At 39.7% G+C, this 17,586-nt stretch overlaps 1 protein-coding gene across 1 annotated transcript in view; it reads left to right on the forward strand.

Annotated features, from left to right (window-relative positions):
• Nucleotides 1–14,203, forward strand: part of LOC101854950 (actin-related protein 2/3 complex subunit 2) — a 17,628-nt gene extending 3,425 nt beyond the window's left edge. The window contains exons 3-11 of the mRNA XM_005098766.3: nt 811–869; nt 1,724–1,777; nt 3,051–3,096; nt 4,198–4,384; nt 5,794–5,887; nt 6,885–7,011; nt 8,120–8,220; nt 9,924–10,024; nt 11,508–14,203. Coding sequence (XP_005098823.1) covers nt 811–869; nt 1,724–1,777; nt 3,051–3,096; nt 4,198–4,384; nt 5,794–5,887; nt 6,885–7,011; nt 8,120–8,220; nt 9,924–10,024; nt 11,508–11,532 — 794 coding nt within the window. The 3' untranslated portion in view covers nt 11,533–14,203. The remainder of the gene's footprint in view (nt 1–810; nt 870–1,723; nt 1,778–3,050; nt 3,097–4,197; nt 4,385–5,793; nt 5,888–6,884; nt 7,012–8,119; nt 8,221–9,923; nt 10,025–11,507) is intronic.
• Nucleotides 14,204–17,586: the final 3,383 nt, after the last annotated feature.

Below are 17,586 nucleotides of genomic sequence, written 5' to 3' on the forward strand. Positions count from 1 at the left end.
AGAGAGAGAGAGAGAGTCAAATCCGTCCACATACTCCACCCTTGCAGCCCTCCCCCTCCCCTGCGGCGTCTATTATATTAGAAGCCACATCGTCCAGACGCGCGTGCTTTATTTTGAGTGACGGAAAGCCTACGCCCGATCACGTTACTCACGAGACTCACCCCAACCTCTTTCCTCTCACGCGCGGAAGAAATAGAATCTAGGGCCCATTGGCGGACAATTTATTGCGCACACGTGGATGTGTGTCTGCGTATGCACACACTGATTAGCAGTGGGCTGATGAGCACCAGACTCCTGCATCAGCGCTGGGTCGGATGAATAAACTCTCACGTTCACTTTCACCCTCATCTCGGTCAGACACCATTGATGGATATTATATATTAAAAAAGAGGTCAGAACGTTCCTTTGGCTTCACAAAATTACAGCCCGTCAACTTTGGACAACAATTAATTAGGCTCTGGAACGTGCGAATAACAAGTAGTCTATCAATCATTAGTATTAAAATCTAAACCATTAAATTTCATCCTGCCTGTGCATATTATTATATGTTTATGTGTTTGTTCACTTTTCTATTTTTGCAAAATAAATGCGATTTTCCCTGTATGTTTTTGTGTGTTTTTGAGTGTATACATGTGTACGTATGGAAGGGTGGGTAGTGTATGTGTTTTTTACCCCGCCCATTCCCACATCTGTTAGCACCGTTGTATTATGACATTGGAATGAGTCATTGCAGTACTTTTTTTTAAAACTCATTTTTGGGCCATATTTTAGCAGATGTGTAGTACATAACATAAAATTGTTCTTTTTCAGATTTTGATGGAGTTCTGTTCCACATGTCAAATCCTGATGACAACAAAAGCAAAATTCTTGTAAGTAGCATGTCCATCCCTCTCTCTCATTGGGGGTCTATGTTCGTCACAGTATTCAGTACAACTTCATTCAGCCTCTTAAAGTGTTCAGCGATTTCATTGGCTCCTTTGTTGTAAAAGTAGAGAGCATTTTGAATAAAGGTCCAAGTTCTGGTGTAAAAGGCAAACATTTTTTCAGTGAGCACAGATAACAAAAACAAAAATGTATTATGTTCTGGTATGACGCACTGTGTGTTGTGCTTTAAAATGTTCTCTATAGACCTGCTTGAAATCCTTCCTTTCTTATATATTTTTTAGTCTCAACTGAAAAGTATGGGGTTATCTTTATTTTATTTAGTTTAAATTCTGCTTCAGTTATACACACCGGTACAGAAAGAACATGATATCGACTATTGTCATCGTTTGGTTATGACATTGCGTATGAGAGAATGAATAGATCCTGCCCAGGGCTGAATTATACCCCCTTTTTTTTTCTGTGATTATAATCTGTAGTCTGTCAGTCGCTTATACGTATATTCTCTTTTCACTGCTCATAAGACATTATTTGTTAATATGATGTGTTTGGGGGTTTTTTATCAATCTTTGAAATACTTTATGAAAAAGTTATTAAATTCTTTTAAAAATTAAAATCAGACTTCCTTTTTGCAGTGTTTTAATTTCTAGTCGAACCTGCTCTAACGACCACCTGTACAAGACAATTACTTGTACAAAAGACCACTTCCCACTTCTCCCTTACTCTTTTTTTAAATGTTATAATAAAACTGTCCAAGACAACCGAAACCCCTATTCTCTTCAACAATTTCTAGAATGTTTCTTAAGCCTGTGTGTTTTTGTTTTGTTTTTGGTTTTTTCAGATCAGCATCTCCTTGAAATTCTATGTGGAGCTTCAGCAGCATGGTGCTGACGAGGTGAGAAATTTTTTCTTGTTGTGAAAGGGAAAGAGAACTACCACTTTCTTTTATTCTTATTGAAGCTGATTACAGCATTTGGTAGAAAATTATTTTACGGAGAGCATGTTACTAGCTTCCCACAATCTTTTTTTTTTATCTCACTACACCTTAGGATGAGTGGGGAAATCAGTACGAGGTATGATACTATGTAAATACAATAAGGAGGCTCTTTAGCATACAAAAAAAATGGTCCGCATTACTTATTCAAAGTGCTGTAGTATTCGGATGGGTTAATGGAGCTTGAGTGATGGAAGACTGGGGATGTTTCGCTCGGTTTTCTTAGTTCTGATTATTTTGTAGATTGATTGGACGGAAGGATTTGTCTCTGTAGAAGATGACAAAAAGCTTCGAGGTTCTTACTAGGCCTATGTGTTGGGTCATTTCAAAACGAATTTATAACTGAAATTCGAAATAGCATGGGGTCTGCCAAGGCTAGATGCAACAGTCAAATTTTGTCTCAACTCTAGATTAAAGAGTGGCTTTTGGCTAAGGTAATTAACACTGTGTGCTTGTTAAAAAGTAGACTACTTGTGGCCTGTACTCAGATTTTTCTTTCACTTACAGAAAGGAAGGCAAATATGAACATGTATAATGGGTGTTTATGGTCTTGGTTTTACTAAGTACTTGGATTGTGTGTGTGGGGGGGGGGGTATTTTGTTTGAGTCATTCGCAGTTGTATAGAAATTCAGCCTTTTAACATTTTATTGTCACCAGGGTTTTTATCCCAGTCCTCCTGTTATATACATTTTTGTACTCCATATAATAAGTCGCTTTTAAGGACAAGCAGACTAACCCAGATTTCGGGAGTTTCCTTAAATCTTGACCTACACCAAAAATGGGCATTGCCCTACCTATAGGAGAAGTTTGGTTTCTTTGGTGTATATATTTGTTTGGTTATAGAGAAATTCTCCTTGTCTTTTAAAGAAACTAAACACGGGACAAAAACTTCACCTTCGATTTTCTTAAAACAGCATTTTTCGAGATAGCCCCCTTGTGCTTAAAAGCGACCAATTAACTATGCTCCTTTACTTTTTTTTGTCTCCAGCTGATCAAGCGTGAATAGGGTTCCATTCTCACAGGGGGGCGAGGGGGTATTTTGTTTGGAGTCATTCGCAGTTGTATAGAAATTAAGCCTTTTGTCGCCAGGGTTTTTATCCCAGTCCTCCTTTTATGTACATTTTTGCACTCCATATAATAAACTATGATCCTTTACTTTTTGTTTTGTCTCCAGCTAATCAAGCGTGAATATGGTTCCATTCTCACAAGTCCTGAAGCAGGTAAGAGAGCAGAGAGGATTGTGGCGTCGGTGGCCTAGTGATTAGGCTACCGGACTCGTAGTCGGGGGTTCGAGCTGCGGGCCCGATGTTGTGTCCTTGGGAAAGGCACTTTACACGAATTTTCCTCACTTCACCCAGGTTGAAATGGGTACCCGGCCATAGACAGGGAAAGATCTTGTCAATATTCTAGTGTTTTAGCGCCTATAAATGGCTACTTGCACTGTATGCTTCCCCGAAAGTTGAGTTTGTTTCAGAATGCTCTCGGGTCTGCTGGGGTAATAGTATAGATTGTGAAGCGCATAGAGCTTGCTGTTGAGCGGGGATTTGCGCTATACAAATGCTATCTATTATTATTGTCTCTTGTTTGAGTAGTTGCTGTATTCATGCTGGCTGTTGATTTTTCTTATTTCTTGCCCAGAAGTTGAGCCCTTAGACATTTCGGGTGGTTGGCGGGTGCTCTGGTGTGGTCTGCTTCTTCTTTCCTATCAAACATCTATCGTCCTTATCTCCCCTTCTTTTTTATGTTTGTTATTCTCTTGTAACACCTCTAATCTTCTGGCGCTCATATGACCTTATGCAGTTGCGAGCGCCGTAAAACCCTCGACTATAAAAAGAAAAAAAGACATTTTGTTTTCCTAAGCTGTAAGTTCAGAAGTTGTTGAGATGGAAAACATTGTTAAGTGAAAGGATTCATATATTATAACTTTTTGTGGCTTCATTTTCTACAAAGGTAAGAACAACCCTTTAAATTATGTAAATTGTGTTAATGGAGATGCAGAAACCTTTTACACTTTAAATTCTTAAGTAAAGAAGACATGTTTTATGTTTTAATCCATTGTCTGCTTCTACATGTGTGCATGGTCGTGCTTTCAGCACTCAATTGTTGTATTTTTAAAAATTCAATCTATGGGTGGTTGGCAGGTGCTCTGATGAGGTTTGCTTCTTCTTTCCTTTCAAACATCTTTCGTCCTTATCTCCCCTTCTTCTTTTTTCTGTTTGTTACTCTCTTGTAATACCGCTAATCTTCTGGCACTCATATGACCATATGCAGTTGCGAGTGCCGTAAAACCTCTACTAAAACAAAAAAATTTCATCTCGCAGGATACAATGTGTCACTTTTGTTTGACTTGGAAAACATCCCTGACAACTGGCAGGAGCTGGTGAGCAAAGCCAGTCATCTCAAGAGGAACTGTTTCGCCTCTGTGTTTGAGAAGTACTTTCAGTTCCAAGAGAATGGACTGGAGGGAGACACTCGAGCCGTGATCAACTATCGTGATGATGAGACCATGTGAGTGGAGCACCTGCTGCAGGAAGATTTTTTTTTTTTTTTTCAAGATTTCTTTGTGAACAGCCTGGGGGGGGGGGGTTGGATTCTACTTCAGTTATGGTTTTAGAAAACACCTCAAACCAAACAGCTTAAGTATCAGTTTACAAGCGAACAAAATGCTCGCAGTGGTCTTCCTTTATTTTTAAGCCTATGGCAAAATTCACAATGCTTTTTTTTTCTTGGGGGGGGGGGGTGGATACAAACAAATTAACTGCATTTTCAGTATGTGAATTTTTTCTTGGGATTTTTAAATATTTTTTTAATATGTCTAGAAAAGATGTTATTTGTCCCCAAAGTAGACAAATATTGATTCTGAAAGGGGTTTTCAAGGACCTGTTAATGACAACAAACGGCCTAGAGCTTTCTGGAATGAGAAAAGTACCACAACAAATATTGTTTCCCATTTCCCTAACATTCTCGTACTAGTGTGATTTTTTTACTCAAAAGTTATTCAGTTGAGAATACATATGTGAGGCAGCGTGGTGGAATCAGGCTCTCGTCAAAATAATCAAGGTGAAGAAACTTTCATTTTTCTGCAGTTTTGTGAATTTTTATAAAATTTTTGTTTTTTGGCTCAACACCTTTCATGCCCTTTAAAAAACTCATTTCTGTGTGGATTTTTCTGAAAAACATTGATTAAAGGCACAAAAAATGTAAATTTTCAGTTACCATGGACTCTTACGTTAAGGAAATAACTAATCTTTCGCAGCCATTTTCTCATTTATTTTCAGTGATAACAAGTGACCCCCACCTCCTTCATTCGAAAATATCTCGACTTGTATTCAAGATAAATGGATATTTTTAAAATCCAGATAAAGACAAGTGAACAAGCTTTAAGATGATACCAATAACTCTAAATGCCCAAAAATTGACGAGAGCCTGATTCCACCACGATGCCTCACATATTATTTATTCGGTTTTGAGATATTGTTTTGAGCCGTACTATCCTGTCTGAGATATTTGAAGATGTATGAAAGTAAATTAGCAATACTTGTTCTTGTAGTTCATCAGCTCAGTGAAAAATTTGAGCACATTATCCTCTGATATCTACAATGTTTTGAAGTAAGGTTGAATTTGTAATTCTGATTCATGTCCTTTGGCCCCCTACAATAAGCAGACGAAGACTACAAGATGATCTAAATTCCTTAAACGCCTATTGGCGTTTATGGAAGATGAAAGTAAATTGCGAAAAAAAATGTCTACTCTGTTTTTACAAGAAGCTATTACCTTGCAAATGCAGAAATCCCTTTCAAAATAGATGGTACCAACTTGAAACAATTACAGAATGGCATCATGCAGAAGAGTTAATGCTCGGATGCTACTGGATCGCTAACAACAACATTCATATTCGTATTTCATTCCTTGGACAGGTACGTGGAAGCCAAGAAGGACAGAGTTACTGTGATCTTCAGCACCATCTTCAAAGACGATGATGATATTGTCATAGGAAAAGTATTTATGCAGGTCAGTGCACAATTGAAACCAATAGTCTTTTCCAATAGTTTTAAGCAGGGCCCCACATTTATCTTCCTTTTCTCCCCTTATTTTTTTTCTATGTTTGTTACTCTCTTGTAACACCTCTAATCTTTTGGCGCTCATATGACCTTATACGGTTTGAAGCGCCGTAAAACCTCTACTAAAACTAAACTAAAGCAGCCCCCTCTCCCCCCACCACCATTACTGAATGAACTGAAGTGGTTTGACAGGTGATATTTCTTGAAGATATTTCGTCTGCCGTTAGATATGAACAAGTTACTGCCCTTTCTGTCCAATTATGAAGTAAATATTTTGTGCTATATGACACACATAGTGCATTGAAACTATTTAAATCAGTACCCGGTACAATTTTCCTGTTGTAATTTTATTGTGGAAGTTCATACTACGTAAAGCAGGAAACAGCTCATATTTAAGGATTTAGAAAGAGGGGTGCAAAGTGTTTCCGAATTTCAGAAGTATCCGCACAGACGCATGGTTTACCTGTGAATTTCCAGATGTTTTCATGATAACATAAGTTGAAAAATAAATTAGTAAATAGAACTCTCAAAACCTTATGCCTTTTATGTGCATTTGATGAATATAAATTATCTGAGTGTTACGATCCATGTCTTATTGGGATCTCTATTTTTAGTAATGTTCAGTTGGAACTAGCTCATTTCTTTTGTGAGTCAAGACTTCTCTTTCAATAAAAAAAGCTTGTGCTAATCGTCGCCATCACAAAATTGATCTGCTTCCAAAATTCATTTCTGTCTTGTTTTTGGCACTAAGTGTTCTCTCTTTCTTTCCTATCAAACATCTATCGTCTTTATCTACCCTCCTTCTTTTTCGTGTTTGTTACTCTCTTGTAACACCTCTAATATTCGGCACTTATATGACCTTAGTGTGTTGCAAGTGCCGTAAAACAATAACTAAAACTAAAAAGTGTTCTTTCTACTCTAACAACTGGTTTGTTTGTGTGGAACAGGAGTTCAAGGAGGGCCGGAGAAAGTACCAGCAGGCACCGCAGGTGTTGTTCAGTCATAAAGAGCCCCCACAGGAGTTGCAAGACACCAACGCCCGCACTGGTGACAACATTGGCTACATCACATTCGGTGGGTGATCGTCTTGACTGGCTCTTTATGTCTGCTTACCCAAGCCAGTTTTTTGGTCATAGTATGATGATGAGGGGTATTGTAAAGATGCAAGCAAAAACTGAAGATGTATGTGGGTGGTTGGCGGGTGCTCTGGTGTGGTTTGCTCTTTCTTTCCTATCTGACATCTATCGTCCTTATCTGTCCTTTTTCTTTTTTATGTTTGTTACTCTCTTGTAACACCTCTAATCTTCAGCACTTATATGACCTTATTGTGTTGCAAGTGCTGTAAAACTCTTACTAAAAGAAAAGAAAAAGAATGTGTATAGTAGAGGACTTAATAGTACAGCGGAGTCCACATAAACCGAACTCAATTAAATAGGATCCCCAATGCTAATATTTTTTCCTGGCTATTTGAGCAATGTCTTTAATCAGAACACGCTTAAACTGTGGAAATTTTTGCAGTTCCGCGTGAAAATTATGTTTTCAAACTACCATTACAACAGTGCTTCCAGTTTTCTGCAAATTTGCAGATATCCGCAAATGGAAAAAATTGTGCTAAAAAAAATTATTCTTAAAAATAGGAAATAAAAAATTTCCGTAATTACTAATGTTAAGTTAAAGAAAAAGAAGAGGGATCACATTTCTCCCATGTTAATAACGTTGCATTGGTTTCCCGTGGCAGCTAGAATGTCTTATATAAAATTGCAATTATTATATTATTAAGCCGGAAGCTCTGTTTACAAGTACATTTATCAATGGAACCTCATGGTTCGTATGACCTGTTTGTGTTGCAAGTGCCGTATAAATAATAATAACTCATACTAAAATTAAACTAAAGATTCTATATGTTCTGCCTTTGTCAGTTTCCCTTCCTTTCTTGGTCTGATTGTTAGTTCCTTTCCCATATGTGGGTGGTTGGTGGGTGCTCTGATGTGGTTTGCTGCTTCTTTCCTATCAAACATCCATCGTATTTATCTCCCCTCCTTCTTTTTTGTGTTTGTTACTCTCTTGTAACACCTCTAATCTGTGGCACTTATGTGACCGTATTGTGTTGCAAGTGCTGTAAAACTCTTTACTAAAACTAAACTTTCTCGTGTGATGTGTGATTTATTTTGTCTCCTTCCAGTTCTGTTTCCAAGACACACCAACAAAAAGGCACGTGACAACACGATCAACCTCATCCACATGCTGAGGGACTACTTGCATTACCATATAAAATGTTCCAAGGTGAGATCAGTGGACAACACATACCGTCAGTTGTGTCCTGCACAGGAGTGAATTGCCTGTGGGTGCTTGGCGGGTGTGTGGTTTTCTTCTTCTTTCCTGTCAAACATCTATCGTCCTTCTCTCTCCTTCTTTTTTGTGTATGCTACTCTTTTGTAACACATCTATTCTTCGGCACTTCTGTAACCTTCTTGTGTTGCAAGTGCCGTAAAACTCTTACTAAAACTAAAAGAGGAATTGCCTCTTGTATCAGAAAGGACAGTTGTCCACTGTAGCAATCTTTTCCTTAAGTCTCAACTATTATGATTTTATTTTCACATTGGACTTCTTTTTTTTTGGGAGGGGGGGGGTCCCTCCTATTTCTCACATCTCTGATGGCATATGTACAATATGGCCAATGCAAGTTGAAAAGTTTCTCTGCTTTTTAGGGGAGGTGTAATTCACTTCCTATTACAAGTTGGGTGGGGGTTTTTTTGGGTTGTTGGTTTTTTTTACAGTTGTTGCACAGGTTACTTTATACTCTGTACATGGGGGCTCTCGTGGCCTAGAGGTTAAGGTGTTCGCCTCTCATTCAAAGGTCCCAGGTTCGAATCCGGGTAGCGACCGAAAAAATTTGTCTCCTTTCACCTCCTTTCCTGCTCTCTAGCAATGTTCTGTCGTCTGCTTTCATTTCCTCTTTCTGCCCCCACCCCCTCACCTCCTTTGCCCCTTCCTCTGGGCTCCTGATTCTTTCTACTGCTACTCCTTGGCTTCTACTTAGTGCTGTCTTTCTGCCACACCCCTGATCTTCTGGTAGGAAAGATCTACACCTAGCCTTCTCGGACAAGGGCGAAAAATCTCGGAGGTCCCGTGTGCAAGTTGCGCACGTTAAAGATCCCTTGGTGGTCTAAAATGGATAAGTGTAGGCTTCGGCCGCCACCCGGGCAAAATTCAAAATTTCCTACCAACTGAAAAATATTAGGTGTGTTCCGCACGCTCATATGACCTTATGCAGTTGAAGTTGCGAGCGCCGTAAAACACTACAAAAACAAAGATACTGGTAATGAACTAGCCCCACTTCTCTCTTCTTTTTTTTTTTCTTTTTAAATTACAAAAAAAACATTGATATATATCCATATATAATGACATTGTGTCCATGAGGACAACCTGTCTTACGTGGTGGGTGGTTGGCTGGTGCTCTGGTGTGGTTTGCTTCTTCTTTCCTTCCTAACATCTATCGTCCTGATCTGTCCTCCTCCTTTTTTATGTTTGTTACTCTCTTGTAACCCCTCTAATCTTCGGCACTGATATGACCTTATTGTGTGCGCACTTACTAAAACTGTCTTTCCTGGCCTTTTTGCTCCTCGGTGATGTGTGGTCATCTTGGACAGGTTTTACTGTATAATACATGCGCACACAATGACGATTTGTAATAACTGACATAGCTAGGTGCTGTGGTGTGGTTTGCTCCTTCTTTCTTATACAAAATCTATCGTCTCTATCTCTCCTCCTTCTCTTTTGTGTTTGTTACTCTCTTGTAACACCTCTACTCTTCGGCACTTATATGACCTTATTGTGTTGCAAGTGCCTTAAAACTGCTACTAAAACTGACATAGCTAATCACGTACCTCTTGTCTCTTCGTGTCTTTTTTGGCCACATATGAGGAATCCTTTCCTGATCAGAATATTTTCATGACTGGGTTGTTTTGGGGTTTTTTTATTCACAGGCGTACATTCATCAAAGTATGAGAGCTAAAACCTCCGACTTTCTGAAAGTGTTGAACCGAGCGAGACCAGAGGTGAAGGATAAAGAAAAGAGAACCATCACGTAAGTTTTTCGTCATTCCTATCTTTTAGTGTTTTAGCTGATATGATATCCTTTTTTTTTTTTCTTTTTTTTTTAAATGAATATTGCTGTCGGTGTTTAATAACCCCATCAACAGTATTTACTTAACACCGTTGCCTTTTCACTTTACCCACCGGGGCGGTGCTACTGACTGAAGTGTCTTTAGGCCATTCCCAAAGGGGGGGAGACATTAACATCTCGAGTTCTTATGCACAGTACAATTGCAATTGTAAGTGGGCTGATTCATCAATGTCATGCTCTAACTGTACCTGAACTTCAACAGGGAACTGCTGCTTTTTCTTTCCTATTCCTTACCATCGTCATTTTTCCTCTACTTCTTTCGTATGTTTGTCACTCTCTTGTGACCCACTACTTCTGGGGTGCCTTGATAGTCAAAGCAGACTTTGTGCTGTTGAAGCTAGAGAGGTGAGCAGAGTAAGTCTGATTCCCTGTAAGGACTTCTCTGTTGACATCCACCCCTTTGCGCTCATATGACCTTATGCAGTTGTGAGCGCCTTAAAACCTCTACTAAGACAAAACAAAAACTCGTTTTGTCTTAGCAAGACAAGAAACAATAACAAAAGCAAAATCACCAGAATCGGCAGTCCTAATGTGCAAGGGAACCAACATTGACCCTATCCGAACGCCCTGGGGTCATTTTGTACCCCCAAGGTTGTATTCTTCACATTTTAGAATACTTCTAATACGAAGATCCCTTTGAAACTTTCAGTATTTCTCAAAAAATCATTTTGACAGACTGCTATGCAAAGCGTACGGATCGGATTAACGAGTAAATTTCCTCTTTGGAAAGTGGTGGCACAGAGTTCCCCACGTCGTATGGATACGATAGTAAAACACGACGTACGGATAGGGTTAAAATATCAAGAATTTGAGCTCAGGAACATTTCTGTATAGGGCAACAGTGGTGCATACAATCACACATCTCTCCTTTTTTTTACACTGTTCACTTGCACAAACCCTTAAATATACCACATTTGTACTTACATACATATTATATATAATGAATATGTGCATGTGGGTGGTTGGCAGGTGCTCTGGTGTGGTCTGCTCCTTCTTTTCTTTGAAACATCTATCGTCCTTATCTCTCCTCCTCCTTTTTTGTGTTTGTTACTCTCTTGTAACACCTCTAATCTTTGGAACTTATATGACCTCATTGTGTTGCAAGAGCCGTAAAGCTTTTACTAAAACAAATATGTGCTTTCATATATTGACTCGCATGTACCTTTGCTGTCATGCAATTTGGAAAATGAATTGGAACTCTGGAAATTTTTAAAAATTGATTTCTATTTCTGCCCTTGTTGAAGGAAATATTTTGCTGTGGCAGAGCTGCCAAGTAGTCACTACTTTGTCATGAACTACTATAATGCCTTTTTTAAATTTCTGTGACGCCCCAGTGGAACCTACCAGTACCAGATAATTCTTATTTCAATTTTTGTTGTTTCAGGGGCCGGACGTTCAAACAGAACTGAAACTGATTGCCACCTAGAACCAACAGATTTTGCTGACACATCCATTCTTCCCACAAACAGTTATCAAGGTGCTCGGACTCAAGCTCTTTTCGAACTAAGAATCAAAGAAAACCATGTCATTGTGCTTTTTTTTTTTTCGCCTTGAGAGTGTTATTTATTCAATTATAACAGAAGAAACAAGACAAAATGACGTATTCAGCTTTTGCTTCTTTTTTAAAGTACGGTACACAGAAGGTTGCAAATACGCAAGAGTGTTTATAAAGGTATAAAGAGTGTTTAAAAGATAATAAAGAGTGTTTAAAAGACAATAAAGAGTGTTCAAAGTTGAATCTTCCAGGAACTACTTTCTGTCCATCAAGGATGGGGGGGGGGTCAGGGGTCAATACTACAGGGACTCGCCTCGTTTTCCGCTCATAAAAAGATGCAAAAGTTACTCTGTTGATATCATGTGCAGTCACTACGTTACACCTAGTGCTTGCGCTCTTTCATTGCTGCGAACTCCATTGCCTTATTTATAATGAATGTCAAGTTCATACTACTTTTACTATCTCTCCATCTCTTTCTCTCTCTTTCTCTCTCTCTCTCTCTCTCTCTCTCTCTCTCTCTCTCTCTCTCTCTCTCTTTCTCTCTCTTGATAGCATGGTCTCCTGTGTTGTCCGTTTCCCTCATTCCTACCTGATCCCCCTCCCCTCTGTTGATTCTCTCATTACCTCCCCCTCATTAATGAAATGTCCTGTATTGCTTTGGCCTTCCACGTTTGTTTCTTTAAATAGCTTAGTGCGTTGTGAGGGGACAACCTCAATTTTTTCTCAGATTTATTCCAAGGTGGTAAGAAAGGGGTGAATGATTTTACAATATATGAGGTGTTTATGAGATGAGATGACATGGATTTGGTCAGGGCATCCCCTTGGGCTGTGTCTGTTAAGATTGGCTTTGACTTGTTGAGGTAGCTAAGACCAGCACACAGAGTGTCCACATCTGGCTGGCTGGTCTGTTGCCCCCATCTGGCAATTCTGGATTGGATTAATCTATGCAGACTTCACACTTAAACCTGTAAACTCTTTTTCACATTCTTTTTTTTCTCTTTGCTTTTCTCCTTTATCTAATTCATTTGGTTCATTCCACTGTCCTTTTTTATCCCTAGACTATTTGTTCTGTAAATTTTTTTTTTCCCCGTTTTTATTTCCTGGAAGTTGTAGTCAAATACTCTTTTCTTTCTTTGTATGCTATCAGGGCAGTGTGACATGAATGAAGTGTTGTTTCATTTAGCAGAGTTTGTTTGTTTTGTTTTAACTGCAGTATGTTTTGTCGTATTTAGTTCCTTGTGATAATTATGATGATAAGAAGACTGAACGGCCACGGCTGTTCTCATTTCTTCCGACCAAAGTCTGGCCGCTTGTTGTGGCAGTTGCGTCCTGTGTCGAATGTGATAATTGGTGTTGCCACTCTTGACCAATACTGATTTCCTGTGACTTCCACCATGTTTGTTCCCTGTTTGTTGTTGCATTTTGGAGAGAGCAGCGGAGCGTCCACGGACGTGTCCGGAATGCTGGGATGTTGCTTCCTGAAACAATCAACAATTGTTCCATGTTGGTATTTTCGTCGCTGCGGTACTGTGTGAACATGGGTAGAAGCTTTTCAAGAGCACTGGTGGCTGCTGTGGTATTCTTAGAGAGAGGCTTGGGGGTGTGTTTTGTTAGTTATTACTTTTGGTGGGACTCTAGGCTCTTCTTAGATTGATAGCTTGCTTGGTTTCTGTTGATGGTCCCTCCTGTATCAACCATTGCCTATATCTCTATCCTTTGTTTCAGCTGTTGCGCTCGTCTGTTTCCGCTTTCTTTCATTTTTATATTTGCATTTTTGTATATTTGTGTTTCGATTTAGTCAGCTAAATGATTTAAATTTATTTGATCGCTATTGTATACGGTCTGTATATAATAAGGTTAGGTAAGACTTTTATTTTGACAAGTTTTCGTAAGGATGCTTGTCGTTTGCCATTTGTTTCAGCTGCCTTATCAATGGACCCCTGCTTAGGAAGAACTTTGTGTCCACAGTACTCTGTCAGAATGAAGTGTGTGCGGGGATTTTTGTGTTTTGATCTCACGAATGGTTGTATTTTGTGGGGTGAGAGTGGTACAGTTTGTGTTATGTTATATATATATGGTCAGCTTGTTGTTTGATGGGAGCTTGTCCTGGCAAAAGTGTCCATTGATTTTTTTTTTTTAATTAAAGTTACTCTCCATTTTTACAGCTTGAGTTGAGCTCATGTGTAAGGGTCACTGTTCTACGGCATATCAGTATCAGAGACGCTGGCTTGGTAAGCGTGTGGTGACCGACCTTGGTCGAAAAAAAAAAAGAGTTTGCACCTTCTATTGCAATGTGGCCCAGTTGTGGGAATGTGGTGTGGTGAGACAGATACTGTGAATGTTTCTGGTCATTGTCTTTGTGGTAATGCAAGAGATGAAAGAGTCTTTTTTTTTTAAGAGCGTTTTTTGCGTGATGTGTCGAGTTCACATGAGTTCTCAAGAGTTTGTGTTATTACACTTGCCCAGTTTGCATCAGAACAAAGACTGACACCTCGTAACACTGGACATGTACACTTCTTTTGTGTAACAATATAAATTGTATATTTATCTTACAATAAAGATTACTTTATGTTACTGCGAGCTCAGTTACGTTCGTTGTTTATGTATCTTTTTGTAAGAACTTTGAAAGTGGATGGTTGGCTGGTGCTCTGGTGTGATTTGCTCCTTCTATCCTATCAAACATCTAGCTATCATCCTGAGCTCTCCTCCTTCTTTTGTGTGTTTGGTACTCTTATAACGCCTCTAATCTGCAGAGAGAGTGGGTGGGTGGCGGGTGCTCTGGTTTGGTTTGCTCCTTCTTTCCTATAAAAAATCTATCATCTCTATCTCCCCTCCTTTTTTGTGTTTGAATGTTACTCTCTTGTAACATCTCAAATCTTCGGCACTTATACTTACATGACTTTATTGTGTTGCAAGTGCCGTAAAACACTTACTAAAACTAAAACTTAACTATATTATTACATGTATTAGTTTAGCCCGGTAGGTAGCCTTTCCATTCTTGGTGTCAGTTCTCCGGATGTGTTTCTCTCAGTTTGTAGTTTGTAGACGTATACAATGTTCGCCTCTCAATGTTCAAGAGACTATAAGTAGACAAACTCTGGGATGGATCCTGAAGAGGGGGGGGAGGGGGAGAGCAGAGATGGACATGTTCCGACTGCGGTGACCCCAACACAGTGGACAAGTAAGACCTATACTTATTTTTTTATTCAATTTGGGGGAGGCGCTCGCAACTGCATAAGGTCATATGAGCACGTGGGACACATTCAACATTTTCAGTTGATTTGAAATTTTGAATTTTACCCTGGAAGCGGCCGAAGCCTACTCTTATCGATTTTTGACCACCAGCGGGACCTCCAAGATTTTTTGCCCTTGTCCGAGAAGGCTAGGTGTAGATCTTGCCTACCTTGAGATAAAGCAGAAGTTTTGCTGAAAGACAGCAGTAAAAAGGAGCCAAGGAGTAGCAGAAGAAAGGCTGCAGAAAGAGTCAGGAGTCCAGATGAGGGGGTTGGGCAGAAAGTGGAGCGAAATAAGACGACAGAACATTGCAAGAGAGCAGGAAAGAAAGTGAAAGGAGACAAATTTAACACCTTAACCTCTAGGCCACGAGAGCCCCCTGATCCATACTAAGCTTTTCTATGGATTTTGAGAAAGAATCCCCTGGACCTTCGATCAACGAGCGTGTTGTTAATCGTTGGATTGCATCGATTGTATAATATGTATGTTAAACGTTCCCATAGAGTACACTACAGGACCAGAATGCTGTTTGCTTCAACCTTCCATATCAGATAACATGTCTATCTAGCTAGATCTATACTCTATGCAAAATACCGGCTTCTGCGATGCAACAGTAAGGCACTTCGCTGTCGCACGGGAGAGATCCAAACGGGGAGAAGTATCGAGTATCTTGGTCGTTCTGTCTGTATGTTGTATCCCTCTCTACTCAGGTTCGCCCTCAGAGCCTGGGTCGGAAGCCCGCCTCTTAAATAATCTAAATCGTGTTGATGGAGGTTAACCTCAATCAAATTATATTTTTAAAAGCATACCGGTACCCACACGTTCTATAATGTAATAATATAATAAATATAAATTATATTATCAGCAAATGCACCTATCTCTACAGAAAGGCCGGCGATCAATATGGAACAACAATATACACCCAATTTTGAGAATCATGTCTCGAGCTGTTATCATGTTGTGTAGAAAGGCCAAGAGCTTATAACTTAAACTAGGCCAACTACACTTCATACTCGTGAGTAGGCTTACATGTATTTTGATAAAGATTCGGTACCGACACACATATATGGCATGGGGGTACTTAACTAAAGTCATGCCAAAACTCTCTGGTCAGACACGTTTGACAGCAGTTATCATCTGGGAGACATCTGTTGTCAGTTTTTGAATTTTCTCCAACTTCAAAGTTCTCACTTTACTCTGGTGTGGTTTGCTTCTTCTTTCCTATCGAACATCTATCGTCCTGACCTCTCCTGCTTCTCTTTTTATGTTTGTTACTCTCTTGTAGCACTTCTAATCTTCGGCACTTGTATGACCTTATTGTGTTGCAAGTGCCGTAAAACTCACCTGCCTCGTGTATAACCTTAGTCACGTCTTACTCAGGACTTGCAGCTTTTTCTCCTTTTTATTATTCACTCTCATCTTCAAGAACTTCCCGGGGGCTCTCGTGGCCAAGAGGTTAAGGTGTTCATCTCTCATTTAAAGGTCCCGGGTAGCGACGGAAAATATTTCTTCAATAAAATTGTCTCCTTTCACCTCATTTCTTACTCTCTAGCAATGTTTTGTCGTCTCCTTTCGTCTCCTCTTTCTGCCCCCACACCTCCCCCTCACCTCCTTTGCCCCCCTCCTCTGGGCTCCTCTTTCTGAAGCCTTTCTACTGCTTCTCCTTGGCTCCTTCTTACTGCTGTCTTTCAGCCACACCCCTGATCTTTTTGTAGGTAAGATCTACACCTAGCCTTCTCTGACATGGGCGAAAAATCTCGGAGGTCCCGTGAGCAAGTTGCGCACGTTAAGATCCTTCGGAGCTCTTAAAAAAATCGGCAAGAGTAGGCTTCGGCCGCCACCCGGGCAAAATTCAAAATTTCCTACTAACTGAAAATGTTTAGAGTGTCCCGCGCGCTCATATCATGCAGTTGCGAACGCTGTAAAACACATACCCCCCGCCAAAAAAAAAGAATGTCCCATGCCGTGTGATCTCTTCTAGGATTACATGTATGTTTTGGAGGATCACAAATAAACAGACAGTATTGTCTAAGCTCTCAAACTCTGATACCTCGCTACCTCCAAATTACAAAGTTCTATCTGACACTTTCGACCGTTTTGAGTTATCAACACATGAGGTCAGAAACCAAATTATGGTATAATGTTTGCTCTATCAAAATCGTAATCATGCTTTTCGAAGTCGTGATCAAGATATTCATAGTAGAATTGCATTCGAAAAATCTTTACATGCTGTACGTGAAACTCAGAAATTTTTATGTCAAATTTCTCAAAACTAGGTGCTGAGCAGAGAGAACTTTGGAATCCTTTTGTTGCTCCTTCTTTCCTATCAAACATCTATCGTCCTTATCTCCCCTTCTTCTTTTTTATGTTTGTTACTCTCTTGTAACACCTCTGGTCTTCTGGCACTCATGTGGCCTTATGCAGCTGCGAGCGCCGTAAAACCTGTACTGAATTATTTTTTTAAAATAAACAAAACTAGGTGCTGAGCAGAGAGAACTTTGTAATCCTAACGTGGACGGAGACCGGATGGACGGATCGTAGTACTATTAGACAAGACGAGACTGCTCTGTGAGCACACAGTAACAACGATTCGATAACACAGAGGTCGAAAGGCGACGTGTGTAAGTGTAAGAGATCACAGCTCAAGAGTGGACGTAATAAAACGAATTATTAAATAAAATATTACATGGAACAAACGAGAATGACTGAAAAACCATTTATGTGTATGCGACTG

This window comes from Aplysia californica, unplaced genomic scaffold, assembly GCF_000002075.1.
Source record: "Aplysia californica isolate F4 #8 unplaced genomic scaffold, AplCal3.0 scaffold00193, whole genome shotgun sequence".
Classification (NCBI taxonomy): domain Eukaryota; kingdom Metazoa; phylum Mollusca; class Gastropoda; order Aplysiida; family Aplysiidae; genus Aplysia; species Aplysia californica.